We start from the raw sequence: 14,234 nt of genomic DNA on the forward strand, positions 1-14,234 counted from the left end.
GTTTAGAATGAAGCCTGGCTTGAGTCATCTGTTCTCAATACAGTGTCCCTCAACACAGGGGCCACCTTCCTCTTAAACACCTAATTAAAATGAAGGAGAGGTGCTTTCCTTAGAGTTCACTATGGGATGAGCTACTTTCATCAGGAGTAGCTAGAAATATTAGCTCTCCCATGACACAGGACCTCTTAGAGCAAAGAAGTTAACTGAGGCTTAGATTTCTATTGGCTTGCAGGCATACCCTAGCTTGGAGAAGGGAAGGGAGGAGAGACAGAAAGTCCCCTTAAAAACAGCTTCATTAGAACCACTGCAGGGGGTGGGAGGGTGGGGGCGGGGAGAGGAACTAAGACCTCTAGAAATGGGCCTGTGGGAATGGAGATTGGCTCTGGGTGTCTGAGGCCTTCCCTCAAAACTAGTTTCTAAAACTTAGATTTGGAACAAAGCTTACAAAGTCAACTATCCATATTTCGACATCTTAATCACAAGATCATGACAGGCTTGCTTCGAGGACAGATGCTTTTTATCTACAGCATTTTCAGGATAATTATCCAACCAACCAGAAAAATAAAAACAAAGACATGAAGTCAGTGAGGCTTGCTCCTAGCCTGTAAGGAGTCATGAGCTATCTTTGTAACTTTCTAGTCTTGGGTTTCATCAGGAACAACGATCAAACACACTGAACTGCATTAAAAAACAAAAAACAAACAAAAAAAAACAAAAAAACAAAAAAACAAAAAAAACCCACAAGGAACTCTCTCCCAAGGCAGCTCATGTGCTTCTGGGAATAAAGATTCCTTATCCCAGCTACAAGGGATTTGAGGCTCCTGGGGTCCTGTGGCCTGATCCTACGGATTTGTGCTGTCCTAATATTCACTGTATTTGGTTCTTGTTCTAGGGGTTTAGACCCCTACAGTTCCCTTTAATTATCCACATTTTTTTTGGTGACCATTCTTAGTTTGTAGTAGATTTCCATCTTGTGGCCACTCTAGTTGGTCTCCGTCTCCTGCATACCATTTTGGGAAGTGTGTCCTCCTCCCAGCTTTTACGAGGGGCTCTACTTGATGAGTGTGTTAAAGAAAGCTCCCTGTCTGTCCTTGCCACTACCGCTCTTTCTCATGAGATCATTTATGTTTGTATTTCCAGAACTTACACATGCATCTGTTAAGACTTCTTTCCCTTTCAGCTGTCTTTCCTGCAAGACCCTCAGGCTGTGGGTTCAAATGTGTCTTTGTCTCTGATCTTTTTATCACATGTCCCTGCATCTCCCATCCTTGGCTGCTTTGGATTCAGAGGGTTACGGTTCCCCTCTCCCAGGATGCTCATGGCCTTGCCACCCATCGGGCAGCTCTTCCTTTTTTTGTGGGCAATAAGGTACAAAGGGGTACTTTGCTATATTACATATTTTATCTTGCAAAAGATGAATTTCTTAGGAAGAGAAGACAAGAATTGATCAAATGCTCAGCTTTTAGTGTGCAGTACATGCCATGAGAGTGGCCCTCCATCATGTGAACTGAGAGATGGAGAGTGCTAATATCAGGCTAAGATTCATCTCCTCCTTGCCTCCCCTCCTTCCCCAGCTACTACAGAGCAGTGACACATCTTTTCTGTACGGTAAGTGAGAACAGAGGGCCAGAAAGGGAGTCTCGAGAAGCTACTGGAAAAAAACGGGACTTACCTTGTGTCAAGTGTCTGAGCTAAGATGTGAAGACAGCTCACCATTGTTGTAGAATCGCTCCCTAGAACCAAAAATACCACTGGTGACTCCTCAGACCATTCAGTCTATCTTTTAAATGCAATCTTCTCAATATGCACAAACTGCAGCCTGGTATAATTAACCACCAACATACAAGGTGCCAGACCTATGTGCCAGGACAATGCATTTATCTCTGGCCTGACACATCTGCCATTTGATGGATGTTAGAGGCAGAGCTTCAAGCATTCATCGGTGTGGAAAATTTGAGTTGTTAAGGGGGTAGAGAGGTCATTTATCATACTTTCAGACCAATTTTCTATGGCAAATTTAGGTGACACCTCCATCCTAAGGCTCAGGTTGGCTGCAGGCACCAGACATAAAGGCAAAATGCAAGTAAAGGAGAGTAACAGGGAGGAGTGAGGCTTTCAGCAATACCTCTCTTCACTCACCAAAGAGGGAAATCCTGTGTCGAACAAGAGCAGCGAGTTTGCAGAAGAGGCTGCACCAGAAAAGAAAGGGAGTAGGAAGGGCTCAGAAATCTGAGGGCTGATTTGTCCCCTCCTGCCCCCTGCCCACCCCTGCTTTAAAACAGAGAGCACAGAATGGACCTTTAGGAAAATGTACTGTGTTCCTCTCAAAGACTCCTCTGGACCACACTATGATAACGTGTGCTTCCCACTGTCTTGTTGGAGAATCATGAGGGTACCTTGGAGGCAGCCCCGTCCTCACAGAAAAGAATCCTTTTGCAACTATGGTACTTTGCAGTGACCAGGTTATCACAACCCATCGCCTGCTATAGAGTACGATGTGCAGAAACATCCTGCCATATGACATTTGGGAATCAATGAGGACTTGGACAGGAATGCTCTTTTCCACTGTTGGAATGGACTGCAAACCCCTTTGCAGCCTTCCCTGGGGGTGTGAGGCTTTAGGTGGGGGACGGGCAGGCAGGTGGGAACAGAAGAAAATTAACAGGGATAGGGGACACTGTGTGGAACAAAAACATTTTGGGAAACTGCTTTTCTCTGTCATTTCCTACCAGTCTGTGGGCCTGAGTTGCTGTCTTGGCTATGCCCCTCCCTGGAAGCTAGGGAAGCCCATCTACCATGCTTTTGTGCTTTTTGACTCTACCCCAAGCTTTCACCCATCTTGTCCACCCTGGAGCCCCTTGGAGGTCCAGCTGTATCTTAACATTCTGCTTTCATGGTGTCCAGTAGAGAGCCTTATGCAGTTTATAAAAAATGTTCTGGAACATGCCACTGATGGACCCTTACTCACTACGGCTGCAACTTGACCTGTCCTGCCATTGGCTCTTTGGAGGAGGCTGCTCAGAACCCTGACACTATTTGACACAGGCCTAGGTAGGCAAGAACTTTGCAACCCCTTCCGGAAACAGTCCTTCCTGGGAGAACACCAAGGGGGCGCTACACTAGAAACACTTGCTATGGGGCAAGGGCTTCCCAAGGTGAGACTGAGCTGAAGTCCCTCCCAAGCCCTCACTTGTAGCCTGTCATGGGCTTCCTGACCCCCATGGGGCAGAAGTCTTTTCGGCAACATCACAAATGGAGAAAAAATATACCCTGAGTGTTGGTAGAGATGAAAACTTGCTCACCATTATGTACTGAAGTTTTGAATCACGATACTGTCACCTAAAATTCATATAATACTGCAGTACATTAACTGACTGTAATCTAAGTAAAAACTTAAAAAAAAAAAAAACAACACTAAACTTGCTCACCTTAATGTGGTTTTCAATTAACGCCCCAAGTCTGAGCTGTCTACTGGACAATCCTGTAGCTAAAGTCCCCTGTGGGTAGTAGTTTATTTCTGCAGTGGGAATAAGCTGGAAACCTTGGCCTAGAGCTTCAGAGAACTTGGAATAAGTTTAACAGAGATTTGACAGCCAGCTAGTGTGAAATGAAATAGGGATTGCTTCTTTGTTCTTCCCATTGTGTCCACTTTTTAAAGACCTTATGTATTTGATTTAAAAAAAAAAATCATGGACTTGGGGGAGAGAGACAGCCTAGAGGGACGTGAGCCCCTGGCTCTGCTGTGACGAGCTGGGCTATTGTGGTGAAGCCACTTAGCTGCTCTTGGTGTTGGTTTTCTCATCTCTCATCTCTAAGTAGACAGTAATCACAAGAACCTTAGTTTTTAGAATTAGGGGCTGATCAATGCAGATATTTCTAGTGAAATGCTTCCAAGTGGACACCTGCTCTGGATAAATACAAAGCAACGTTTTCCTGACCAAAGCAGATGGCTTGAGTTATTGGATACTAATACTAACTGGCTCTGCTCACTGTCAGAAGCAATTACACAGGTGGGCCAAGGCCGGCACCTGAAGTTTTAAAAGGCCCTTTCTTGTCCCCCATGGGGCCCATAATTTAAGTAGAAACACTGTCCTCAGCCCAGCATTGAGAGAGGCCAGAGTTTCCAGGTGTTTCCCTGTCTCGGAATCTGCAAGTGAGACATTAAAGGGACCACAGGGGGGGAGAGTGTGGTGGCGCTGGTGAATGGCCCCAGATGCAGAAGAGGCAGGGCAGAGGGGGAAGGATGCAGGTGAGAGGGTCTGGAAGTGTGAACACATTTGGTGCCGACACTACTGCCTCTTTGGGAGGGCAGTGAGCACCCCAACGGATCTGAAGGCTAATCTGCAAGGCTGATGAGATCCAGGTTGTATCCCTGCCCTGACAAACGGCGCCTGGCTGAACAAATGTTACATTTCCATGAATTAACAAGCTAACAAAAATAGATGAAGAAGACAGACACACTTGCCCTCCTTCGGATTATCTGAATATCTCACTTTGCCCCTCATTTCCCAAACTTCTTACAGACCAGCGCATCCTGAAAAAACGTCTAGGAAATCTTTGGTGATTGATGCTAATTGTATCTCATTTTGATAGCATACGTTCCTCCTCCCTTCTCTTAACGAGATTAAGTTATGACCGCAGAAAAAAATGGCACTCCATGTGGATAGAGAGGACTTTCGCTCTCGCCCTAATGTACTACCTGGGTCACGTTAGGCACTGGCATGAACCTCAGTGTTCTCATCTGCAAAATGGAGAGAATACACAGGCAGTCCCTAGAGCACGGTGGTGTTTAGCAACGATGTGTAAGGTTCTTGTGCACTTGTGTTAGGAGGAAAAGCAGCTCACTGCTTAGCTTTGTGCTTAAGAAACATTAGTTAAGTGTTAAGGCTGACTATCCTCACAAGGATGGTGATACTCAGCGGGTGGGCCTTTACAAAGTGCACCGTATGCCGTCCGCCACCAATGGCTGCTAGAGGAAGAGCGGATTGCTTCCACTATAGTTCTTAACTCTTTGTTATTTACAAGCCTAACTCAAAACAAACAAACAAACAAACAAACAAACAAACAAAAAAGAGTCTAACTTTCCCTGTTATTGTAAATCAAATACAGACAAGACTGGAGGCATAGTGAACTCCATCTTCTAGCCTGATCATAAAGCATATGAGGAAAGCATCCTTGCTTTCCTCTCTCTTGAGGTGTCCACATGCTATACCCACTGTGATGAGAACACAGGTTGGTGCTTCTGACCAACACTTTTCTTCCTATTAGGAGTTTAAATTGAATTGTGTTGCTCTGGATATCGACTATCAGATCATCCACAATAGGACTTGTAAGATCAGATTCTTTAAAACAAATTTAAACTTAAAAAAGCCTGATAAGAATGGGATTGAAAACAGCATTAATCTGCTTCTTCTCAATGTTGTGTGTTTGCCTGTCCAACCTTTGGGATTGACTTTGCCTTTTTCTAAATGTTATTTCAGGATAAAAGTTGATCCAAGTATACAAGTTTTTTCCAAGCCCTAGTGATCCCTCCAAACAGTGCGCTTCTCTTGGTTGCCAAAATAATACGCAGATGAGTATGAATATAATTACTTTGACAGCCACGACCTCTGTGTGACCAGCCATCAGGCCACAGTTCATTTCTCCGGAAGACTCACCATCCAGTTTCCAGGATCCTGGGGTTTTATATAAAGCACATTGCCACCCTGACCTTCTCTTGTGTTGACTCACCTGGCCACCATTTCTTTCTCCTTATGAGAGGCATAGCCGCTGCTGCTAAGGGGCTTCAGAGGGGATGACAGGAAGTAGAGGCGGTGATTGGTGAAGTACTGGTCAACGAGCGGTAGGAGAACCTGGAAATCCACCATAAATTAACTTCTAGGAAGCTAACCAAAGCCCCTCCTTTGATTCTTTTGAAAAAGTTCATTTTCAGGGAGCAAAACGTCCCTGAATATAGGTCCTGAGATTTTTAGGAAATTCTACCTGGTGAATTGCAAGTTTCCAACACATTTTCCTCTTGTACATCTCAAACCAGAGGTCTTGGGGATATGGAACTGGAGAGGCTCCTGACAGAGAGGCCCGAGAAGTATGTGTACGGCTGAGTCAGCATCCTCAGGAGAGTCGGTGGTACACCTGTACTCAGGCACGGCCTTTTGGGCACGGCCCCCAGCAGGAACACCTGGGCCTGGCCTAGCACTACCAGATTTGAGCATTCTGTCCTGCTTCTCAGGCACAATTACCCCAAGGCCTCACATGCATTCAGTCCTGTGAGCAGGGTTCTATGGCAGAGCCCGCTCAGGTACTCAGATTCCTTCCTTCTTTCTCTTAGCAGTAGAAACCCGTACTTTTAGCTGGGCAGGGAGTTGCCCAGCAAGAGAACACATTACCCAGACTGCCTGGCAGTGACATAGAGCCAAATGATGGAGTTTTAGCCACTGGCATAGAATTTTAAGAGAGAAGAGTTTTGTCCTCCTTTCCTCTTCTCCCCTTTCCCATTGGTGTGGTACAGGTGAGCCCATCTGGACTGCACCGACACGCATCACGCTTCAGGAGATGGTGAAGTGCCAGGAGAACAAATACCTGAGTCCCTGGGGGATGGTGTGGAGCAAACGGCCTGCCTGCCTCCTCAGTCCACCTACCTGCCTCTGGACTGCCTCAAAACAGAGAGACACATGCCCACCTCATCGAAGCCACTGGAGCTTTGGATATCTTCGTGAGATGAGCTTAACCTGGACCCTAAACTGTACAGATTCTAGGAAGAAAATAACTTGTTTAAATGCAGGGAATCACTTACTTTGGCAAAGAATTTGATCTCCTGGTCATGGGGAGACTTTTCAGTTTTCCCACTGCTGATAATGGCTTCTACCAAGATAAAAGTAACACAGAGTTGGCCACAGTTAAAGGAAACAAAAACAAAAACAGTCCCAGCATTTTAGAAACAGAGTGACTCTCCCAAGGGCCATGGAAAGGCCATTTGATTTTTATAGAGTATCTTCTATTTTTACAAAGGACTTCGTAACTGTGCTAGTTATTTTTCCTGTCAATTCTCTCAGCTATTTCACTGTCCTTTCCTCCATTTTACTGATGAGAAAGCAGCTTCAGAGGTTGAGTCATATGCCCACAGCCACAAAGCAAAACAATGGAAAAGTTAACATAGGATGAGTTGGATGAAAAATGACAAACGGCTCAAATAAACCCTGAAACCAAGGATGAAACAGATTTTTTTAAAGAGGGGGACAAAATCACAGCCACCACTTCCCCCCCAGAAACCATATGACATCTAAATGAATCACTAACAGCGAGAGTAGGAAAGCATCATCCCCTGATAGAGAAATACCACATTCTTTCTGAGAATACGGAATGTTAAGGGAAGCACACATTTGGGGGGATATGTCACAGTGATACTTACCCAAATGGGCAATAAACTCTTGGGCAGAATCAACATATTTCAGGATCTTCTTCAAAAATTTATAGGCAAACCTCTTTTCCATGGAGGAGGCATCCAGCTCCATATCCTTCATACCTCTAGGTTGGAAATGGGTAAATCCCAGGAAGAAACAGAGGTGACTATGTGACGTTGGAGCATCAGCAATTCTGTGTTGATTTTACTTTCCAAATGTTAATGGTTTTTCGGGTTTAGTGACCTGGTTTGTCATCTGACTGATATCCCCTCACACATGGAACCTGCCTTTGTGAGCACATAACACCTGTGCTAGAATAATGTCTGAAAGGATTTTTCAAAATATCTTTTTTAAAAATTTTTTTATTTATTTATGATAGTCACACACACACAGAGAGAGAGAGAGAGAGAGAGAGAGAGAGAGAGAGAGAGGCAGAGACACAGGCAGAGGGAGAAGCAGGCTCCATGCACCGGGAGCCCGACGTGGGATTCGATCCCGGGTCTCCAGGATGGCCCCTGGGCCAAAGGCAGGCGCCAAACCGCTGCGCCACCCAGGGATCCCTCAAAATATCTTTATCTCAAACAATTCGTTCAAACAATTTCAAGCTGGAGATAAATCAGAGAGGCAAACAAAATCTCTGCGTCTATGGAACATATATACTAGCTGTAAATAGACACAGATAATACATAAAACAAAGCATAAATTATGTGGAATGCTAGCAGCTACTTAGCTTTGTGAAAAAAAGAAAAAAATCAAAGCAGTATGAAAAGGCCTAAGAGTGCCTAAAGGAGCGGGGGCAAGCAATCTGTGCTGGTTTTGCTGGGAGGGAACATTGGAGTAAAGGCCTGAAGGAGGTGAGGAGGTGAGCCACATGGACATCTGGGGAAAGGATTTTTCAGGCACATGGAGTGGGGTGCAAAGGTCCTGAGGCAGGAGCATGCATGCTGAGTTGAAGGGATATGGCAGATGCTGGCATGGTAGGGATGGAAGTGAATGGGCAGTCAGAAAAGCACGAGGGCCCCATGGGCCATCCTTGGAATTCTGCTTTTGCTCTGAGATGGGAAGCTCTTGGAAGTTCTGAACAGGGAGATGACTTACATTATAAAGGTCTAGGTCTCAAACTGACCATGGTGAGGGGGTGGGGGTGGGGTTGAAGCAGGGAAGCCGGCTCAGAGGCTGGCTCAGGAATGATGGTGATGGCATGGAATGGGTAAGAGCGGCCAGATTCTGAGTATCTTTTAAAGGTAGAGCCACCAGGACTTCCTGAAGGACTGTCAGATGTGGGTTGGGGGAAAAAGAGGATCAAGGATTCTGGCTCCAGCACCAGGGAGATGGGGGCGGAGGGTAGAGCAGGTGGGAGGCCTGGGCAGTGGGCTGGTACAAGGTGTCCTTGCTGATGGGACTCTCACCCCCCACCCCCGTCTGCATGCCCAAGTGCCCTCCACTGGGCCTGGCACACGGCAAACGTGTCACAGGATATGTTTGCTGAACTCAACAATCTTTTCCCTGTCTCCCCTTATTTCTTTGATTTCCTTTTTAGTCATGGTAAAGAAGAATTTTCATTTCTGGGAGTAAGTTATTTATCAGCAAATCACAGTACACGTTCCTCTGGGTGCCAAGGACAGGATTAAAGCGACGGAGGGAATATTTCTCAAATGCTTCCCCAGAGGCGGTCTCCTGCTGTCTGACCTTTCCTGCTCGACAATATGGCAAATAAGTTTTGTTATTTTTTCATATGAGCTACAATAGAAATATTTGTATAGGTTTTTATTATTTATTTATTTATTTATTGCCAATTCAATGGCAAAATTCTGTAGGAAACTAAAAGAAGAAACAGCAGCTGGCTCAGCAAACATTTCTTTTAGGAGGAACGGCTATCTCAGAATAAGAACACTGCTTGTTTTTCACTCTTCGAGCATGAACCACGGAGCACAGCCCACCACCTACCTTATACCAGTGAGAAAACAGGTTCTACCTGTAAGACGTAAGCAGCTAAGACAATGCAGCAACACTCATTTAGATAATTCTGACCAAAAAGTTTGAGATAAAAAAAAAAAAGTCTCAGGAAATCTTGACGTATTGCATCTCCTCGGTGGAATTGTGCCTTCAAAAATATCAGTTCTTTCTTCAAAAACTATTCATGTCAGTTACGTGTACTATTGCTACTATGTAATTGGATTACATATCCTATAAAACAACCATTAAAGTGAGAAGAGGAGCTCAGTTGCATGTGTTACAGAGGCCTGAGCTTGCGTTTCCAAATACGAAGCTTCTCAATCAGGTACGAGGTACGTAAAAGACAGGAGAGGAAGCTGGGAAAACATCTAGAAGAATCCTGCACCCCATGGCTCTGTATGTGCTGTAAAGAAGCCCGAGCCCCCAGGCTTTGAGGCCGCTCTATGGATATGGTCTACAACTGCAGTCGCTAAAACAACATATGAAGACAATGTCTTAGGGCTTACAGCCCAAGATTTGTGAATGAATGCGTGTTTATATGTTTCAATTTAAAACTAAATATTTAAGGTGTGTGTGTATAATCTGCCATGACTCTTTACTGGTTTTTAAAAACTGATATTGACTGGTCCTGTTTGGGTCGAAAAAGACAGTGTCATGCTCCCAAATAAAAGTCTTCTTATTTCAAAATCCTAACCACTATCCTCCTTCTCCTCCATTTTGCAGGCAGGTGGATACACACCTGGAGAGGGAGAGGTCCTGCCCATAAACCCTCCCCTGTCCTCTAACATCGCCGGGAAGAAGACTTACCTAGAAACCAAGATGCCGTTCACTTGGAGGAATTTAAACAGGTCCTGTGCCTTCTCCCGGTCCCTGAACTTCTCCTTGGCTGTCAAGGTGTCATATGGCACCAACAGAGGGTGACTGCCGCCACCTGGGGTCAGCAGAGGGACAGAGGGACAGCACATCTGGCCCTTCCTTGGCACCTCTGGAAAACATACCTGCCCCCCCCCACCCCCCCCTCCCCGCTCTCCTTCTGCAGGGGGTACATGAACCTGGCTCACCTTTGCTCTCCAGTTCCAGCTTCTTCTTCTTGGCCCAGATGTTGTGATAGTTTTCAGCCACGACTTCCACCATCCCCTGGGTCCCACCAAGGAGACAACAGTCAGACAACAAGCAAAGAAGAGTGGTTCCCCTCTGCTGGCTATTTCAGGCAGCCTCGGGAACCAGGCACCACCCGATGCGAAGGGCACATCGTTGAGCATCTCCCGTCATTGATTAGTCTGTGCTTATGCACCTTGTTAGTTTTATAGTGTCCCATGCACACAGAAAACAATTTCAAATTCTGTCCTTCCCTTGTAACATATGATCCTGGTAGTTTGAGGCATTTATGATAAACACGCATTTCCATTTGAAACCACGTTCTGGTGGCACTTAGTTTGTCAAAGGAGTTCAGTATTTTATCCCTGGCCTGAGACAGGGGGATGGAAGTGGGAGTCCAGCAAAGATCTAGGAGCCCCAAAGGCCTCTAGCTGAGTAAACTAAAGAATAATCACACTTTGGAGAAAATGACTGCAAATAAGATTCCTCAATTAGAATTAATCTTTTATAAGGGCATAAAGCAGCGACCTGGAATGAAAGGTGGGTGTTGGAAAGAAACCTTCTCTAAGGTCCAAAGGGTTGGTCTGATGGACAGAGGAGTAACTGGCCATGGATGAGCATGGGACGGGCCTGGGTGATGGGAGGGGCTTGGGGGTGGGGGTTGGGGGTGGTAGGAAGTAGCCTCTAGCTTCACACTTCATCCTCTGGGTTCTGTGCCCCTAAATTCTGCACCATCATGGGGCACCCGAGTGAACCCACGGTGGGCCCCACAAGCATCCTTATGTGCTGGCTGGCACTACATGCCTGGGATAAGGGAAGTACCCCCACCCTACCCAGAGACCTCGCCTCAGGTTTCCTCCTAGCCCTTATTAGTTTTCTCCTAGTTGTTCATTCTGTGTGTTGACAGAGTCATTTGCTGTTTTCTCCTCCTTTTATTGAGGCGTCACCTGTTATGACATCCCTGGAACATGTGGAAAGCCTGGCCTTCTTAAAAAACTGGTTTATTCTTCTGAGACTTGCCCTGGGGCCCCTGCCTAGTGTGACTTTCTTCAATTCTTTTTTTTTTTTAATTTTTATTTATTTATGATAGTCACACACAGAGAGAGAGAGAGAGAGAGAGAGAGAGAGAGAGGCAGAGACACAGGCAGAGGGAGAAGCAGGCTCCATGCACCGGGAGCCCGACGTGGGATTCGATCCTGGGTCTCCAGGATCGCGCCCTGGGCCAAAGGCAGGCGCCAAACCGCTGCGCCACCCAGGGATCCCGACTTTCTTCAATTCTGATCTTTCAGTGGTGATATGTTTTAGGCATTCTTCTCCCCGTTCCTCAACCTCTTTAAAAAACAAAACCAAACCAAACCTCTTTGGAGGATAATAGGCCCCTGCACTTAGGGGAGTTAAGGAAGCAAGATATGCTGTTGTGGAAATACCAACACTTACCTGGAGCTCTCTGGAAAGCACCACGTTGGAGAGATCCAGGGGGGCAGGGCTGTAGCTGTTGCCCTAGGAAAGCAAGACAGAGTCAGTGGGTTTGCCACGATCTTCCTTGCTTTTATGGGTGTCCTGACTTTGGTGGCCAGAGGTGTACTCTTGACAGGTCCTCAGGGTTCACTGTTGGTGGTCCTCACCCCTGACGCCCCAGGGAGAGTTTTCCTAGGTTCTCTGGGGACTCTTACTGGCCCAGTATTGGCCTCAGGCATGTGGTCATACCTGGCTAGCCTGGGACACGCTCCGAAGTTTCTCATTTTCCCGCTGTTGAGCCAGGGCCTCTCCCTCTTTGGTCCTCTCCACAGACCAGCCCACAGCCAGCATGGTTTTCAGAGACTCTCTGGCAGGCCAGCGGTAAATCTCCTTCTCCTGGAAGAAAATCCGAGCAGAAGACATGTGCAGAGCATGCCCCCTACTCCAACGGCCTGACTCCCTGTGGAGTTGGCCCTCACAGAGCACAGGGGTGCAACTGACTCCAGCTTCCTCTCACAAGGTCAAGATGCCCTCTGCATCATCTCACCTGAAACAGGTCAGTCTTTTTGATGTTTTCAAGTACAAGACCCCACAGTCTCCTGCCTTTGGAGGGAATGTACCAGACATTATCCAGTTTGTGGATAAAGAGGAGAAAGAATAGGAGAATGACCCCTCACGTTCTATTAGCTAAGATGGGACTTGTATAAATGATTGGCACAAAATTCTCCTCTCAGCTTTGAAAGTACAACTTCTTAGGTTTAAAATTCTCTTGAGCTACACACAACTTTACAGATGGCCAACATACATCCAGTGATATGCATGCTGTCCTTTACATATGACACATATTCCAAAGCCACAGCTTAAAAGAACTCTTATTGATTCCAAAATAGGAATTTGGAGTTAAGCTGAACCAAATTTCATAATAATAATAATAATAATAATAATAACAACAACAACAACAGCAGCAGCAGCAGCAACAACTCCAAAAGACCTGTCCGTATTTCCCTAGGCACCCTCCTCTCTATTCCCTTTGTTGAGACTGGAAGCCATTTCTATCTGAATTTTCTCTAGGAAATTCCCCAACCCCAGGTTCCCCCTGTCAACAGTCCAGCAAAACCCCTTCCTGGTCCTGTTGCAAGTGAACTATGAATGTATTTTGGCTCAGCATCCAAATGCTGAACATTGCTTTTCCATCCAGTGGGTTCTCAGAGCCAAAGAGACAGAACATGAAGCTAGGCTCTTGGAAACTGGTCCTGGGGCTCTTGCCCCCTGGTGCGCTCCTGAAGAGTTTACTTAAACCTGAGGATGAGCTGAGCCCTGAGCTCCCATGACCATCTGATATAATTCCTAAGGAAGGAAAATCAGCATGGCCACTCAGTGCTACCAGAGGCAAGTTTCTTACCTTTTCTGTTAATGTCTTAAAAGGCCTTATGAGTGGATGGGTCTTCACGTTTTCATCCAGGGAAATTCCGTACTTCCATCCATTCTGACTCTGTAGAAATGTTCTCAGTTCAAATATCCTTGGCATCCAAAGAGCCCCACTCTATGACCCAAATCCCAGCTTCTGTTGTCACTGAACAAATGGAATAATGAGATGTGGCAGAGTTTGAAAACTACCCCCTACAAAATGTCTAATTGATCCTTTCAGGCCATCAAGCTCTTTGCCCTCTGAATTTTGAACTCTGCTCCCTTATTTCTTCTTGTTCCAGCTGCTGTCCTCGCTGCTTACTCGCTTGTGTTTCAGACAGAAGGAGGTTTCAAAAGACCTGAGAACAATGCTTCTCAGGCCAGTGTGTCATGTCCACAGGCAGGGACAGAAGTTAAGGCCAAAGGCACATGAGGACTGGTCTTGCTTCCCACTGCCTGGAGTGGGCTGACTTGATTTGCACTGTGTGCCCACCAACCCTAGAGCAGAATTGTAGCAGTGCACATCTCCTACAGTCATGGAAGCTTAAGAATTTCAAAATTCATTCAGCAAACATCAATTGAATGCCTACTATGGTAGGCATCTCTCTGTCCCAGGCACTGTAGATACAGAAGTATGTATGAGCCTGATTGCCATAACCTCACAGCCCAAAGACTCCGGGCTGATCTTTCTCAATCTCTGCCTCTGCCCACTTGTTAATGTGTCTGTTTCTCAAGCTTCTGTACCTTTTAGGGCACATCCTCCCTGGTATATGTAACCCAGGCCCACAGTCCATAGGTAGACTGAACTCAAGTCCATATTCCAGCCCAGATCTCTTTCCTAATTTCCAAATTTATTTAGGCTCTATTTGGGTGTCCACAGGTATGTCCTCACATGCCTGAAGCAGAGCCTAGCAT

General features: G+C 46.0%; 1 protein-coding gene across 3 annotated transcripts in view; it reads right to left on the bottom strand.

Moving 5' to 3' along the window:
* Positions 1 to 14,234, bottom strand: part of RYR3 (ryanodine receptor 3) — a 518,005-nt gene that overhangs the window by 88,972 nt on the left and 414,799 nt on the right. For all 3 annotated transcript variants that reach the window (XM_038579912.1, XM_038579911.1, XM_038579910.1), the window contains exons 53-62: positions 13,315 to 13,404; positions 12,162 to 12,308; positions 11,892 to 11,954; positions 10,418 to 10,493; positions 10,164 to 10,287; positions 7,409 to 7,524; positions 6,794 to 6,861; positions 5,731 to 5,852; positions 2,140 to 2,189; positions 1,673 to 1,733 (exon numbers count right to left, since the gene is read on the bottom strand). In XM_038579912.1, the coding sequence (XP_038435840.1) occupies positions 1,673 to 1,733; positions 2,140 to 2,189; positions 5,731 to 5,852; positions 6,794 to 6,861; positions 7,409 to 7,524; positions 10,164 to 10,287; positions 10,418 to 10,493; positions 11,892 to 11,954; positions 12,162 to 12,308; positions 13,315 to 13,404 (917 nt within the window). The remainder of the gene's footprint in view (positions 1 to 1,672; positions 1,734 to 2,139; positions 2,190 to 5,730; positions 5,853 to 6,793; positions 6,862 to 7,408; positions 7,525 to 10,163; positions 10,288 to 10,417; positions 10,494 to 11,891; positions 11,955 to 12,161; positions 12,309 to 13,314; positions 13,405 to 14,234) is intronic.

This window comes from Canis lupus, chromosome 30 (assembly GCF_011100685.1).
Source record: "Canis lupus familiaris isolate Mischka breed German Shepherd chromosome 30, alternate assembly UU_Cfam_GSD_1.0, whole genome shotgun sequence".
Taxonomy (NCBI): Eukaryota; Metazoa; Chordata; class Mammalia; order Carnivora; family Canidae; genus Canis; species Canis lupus.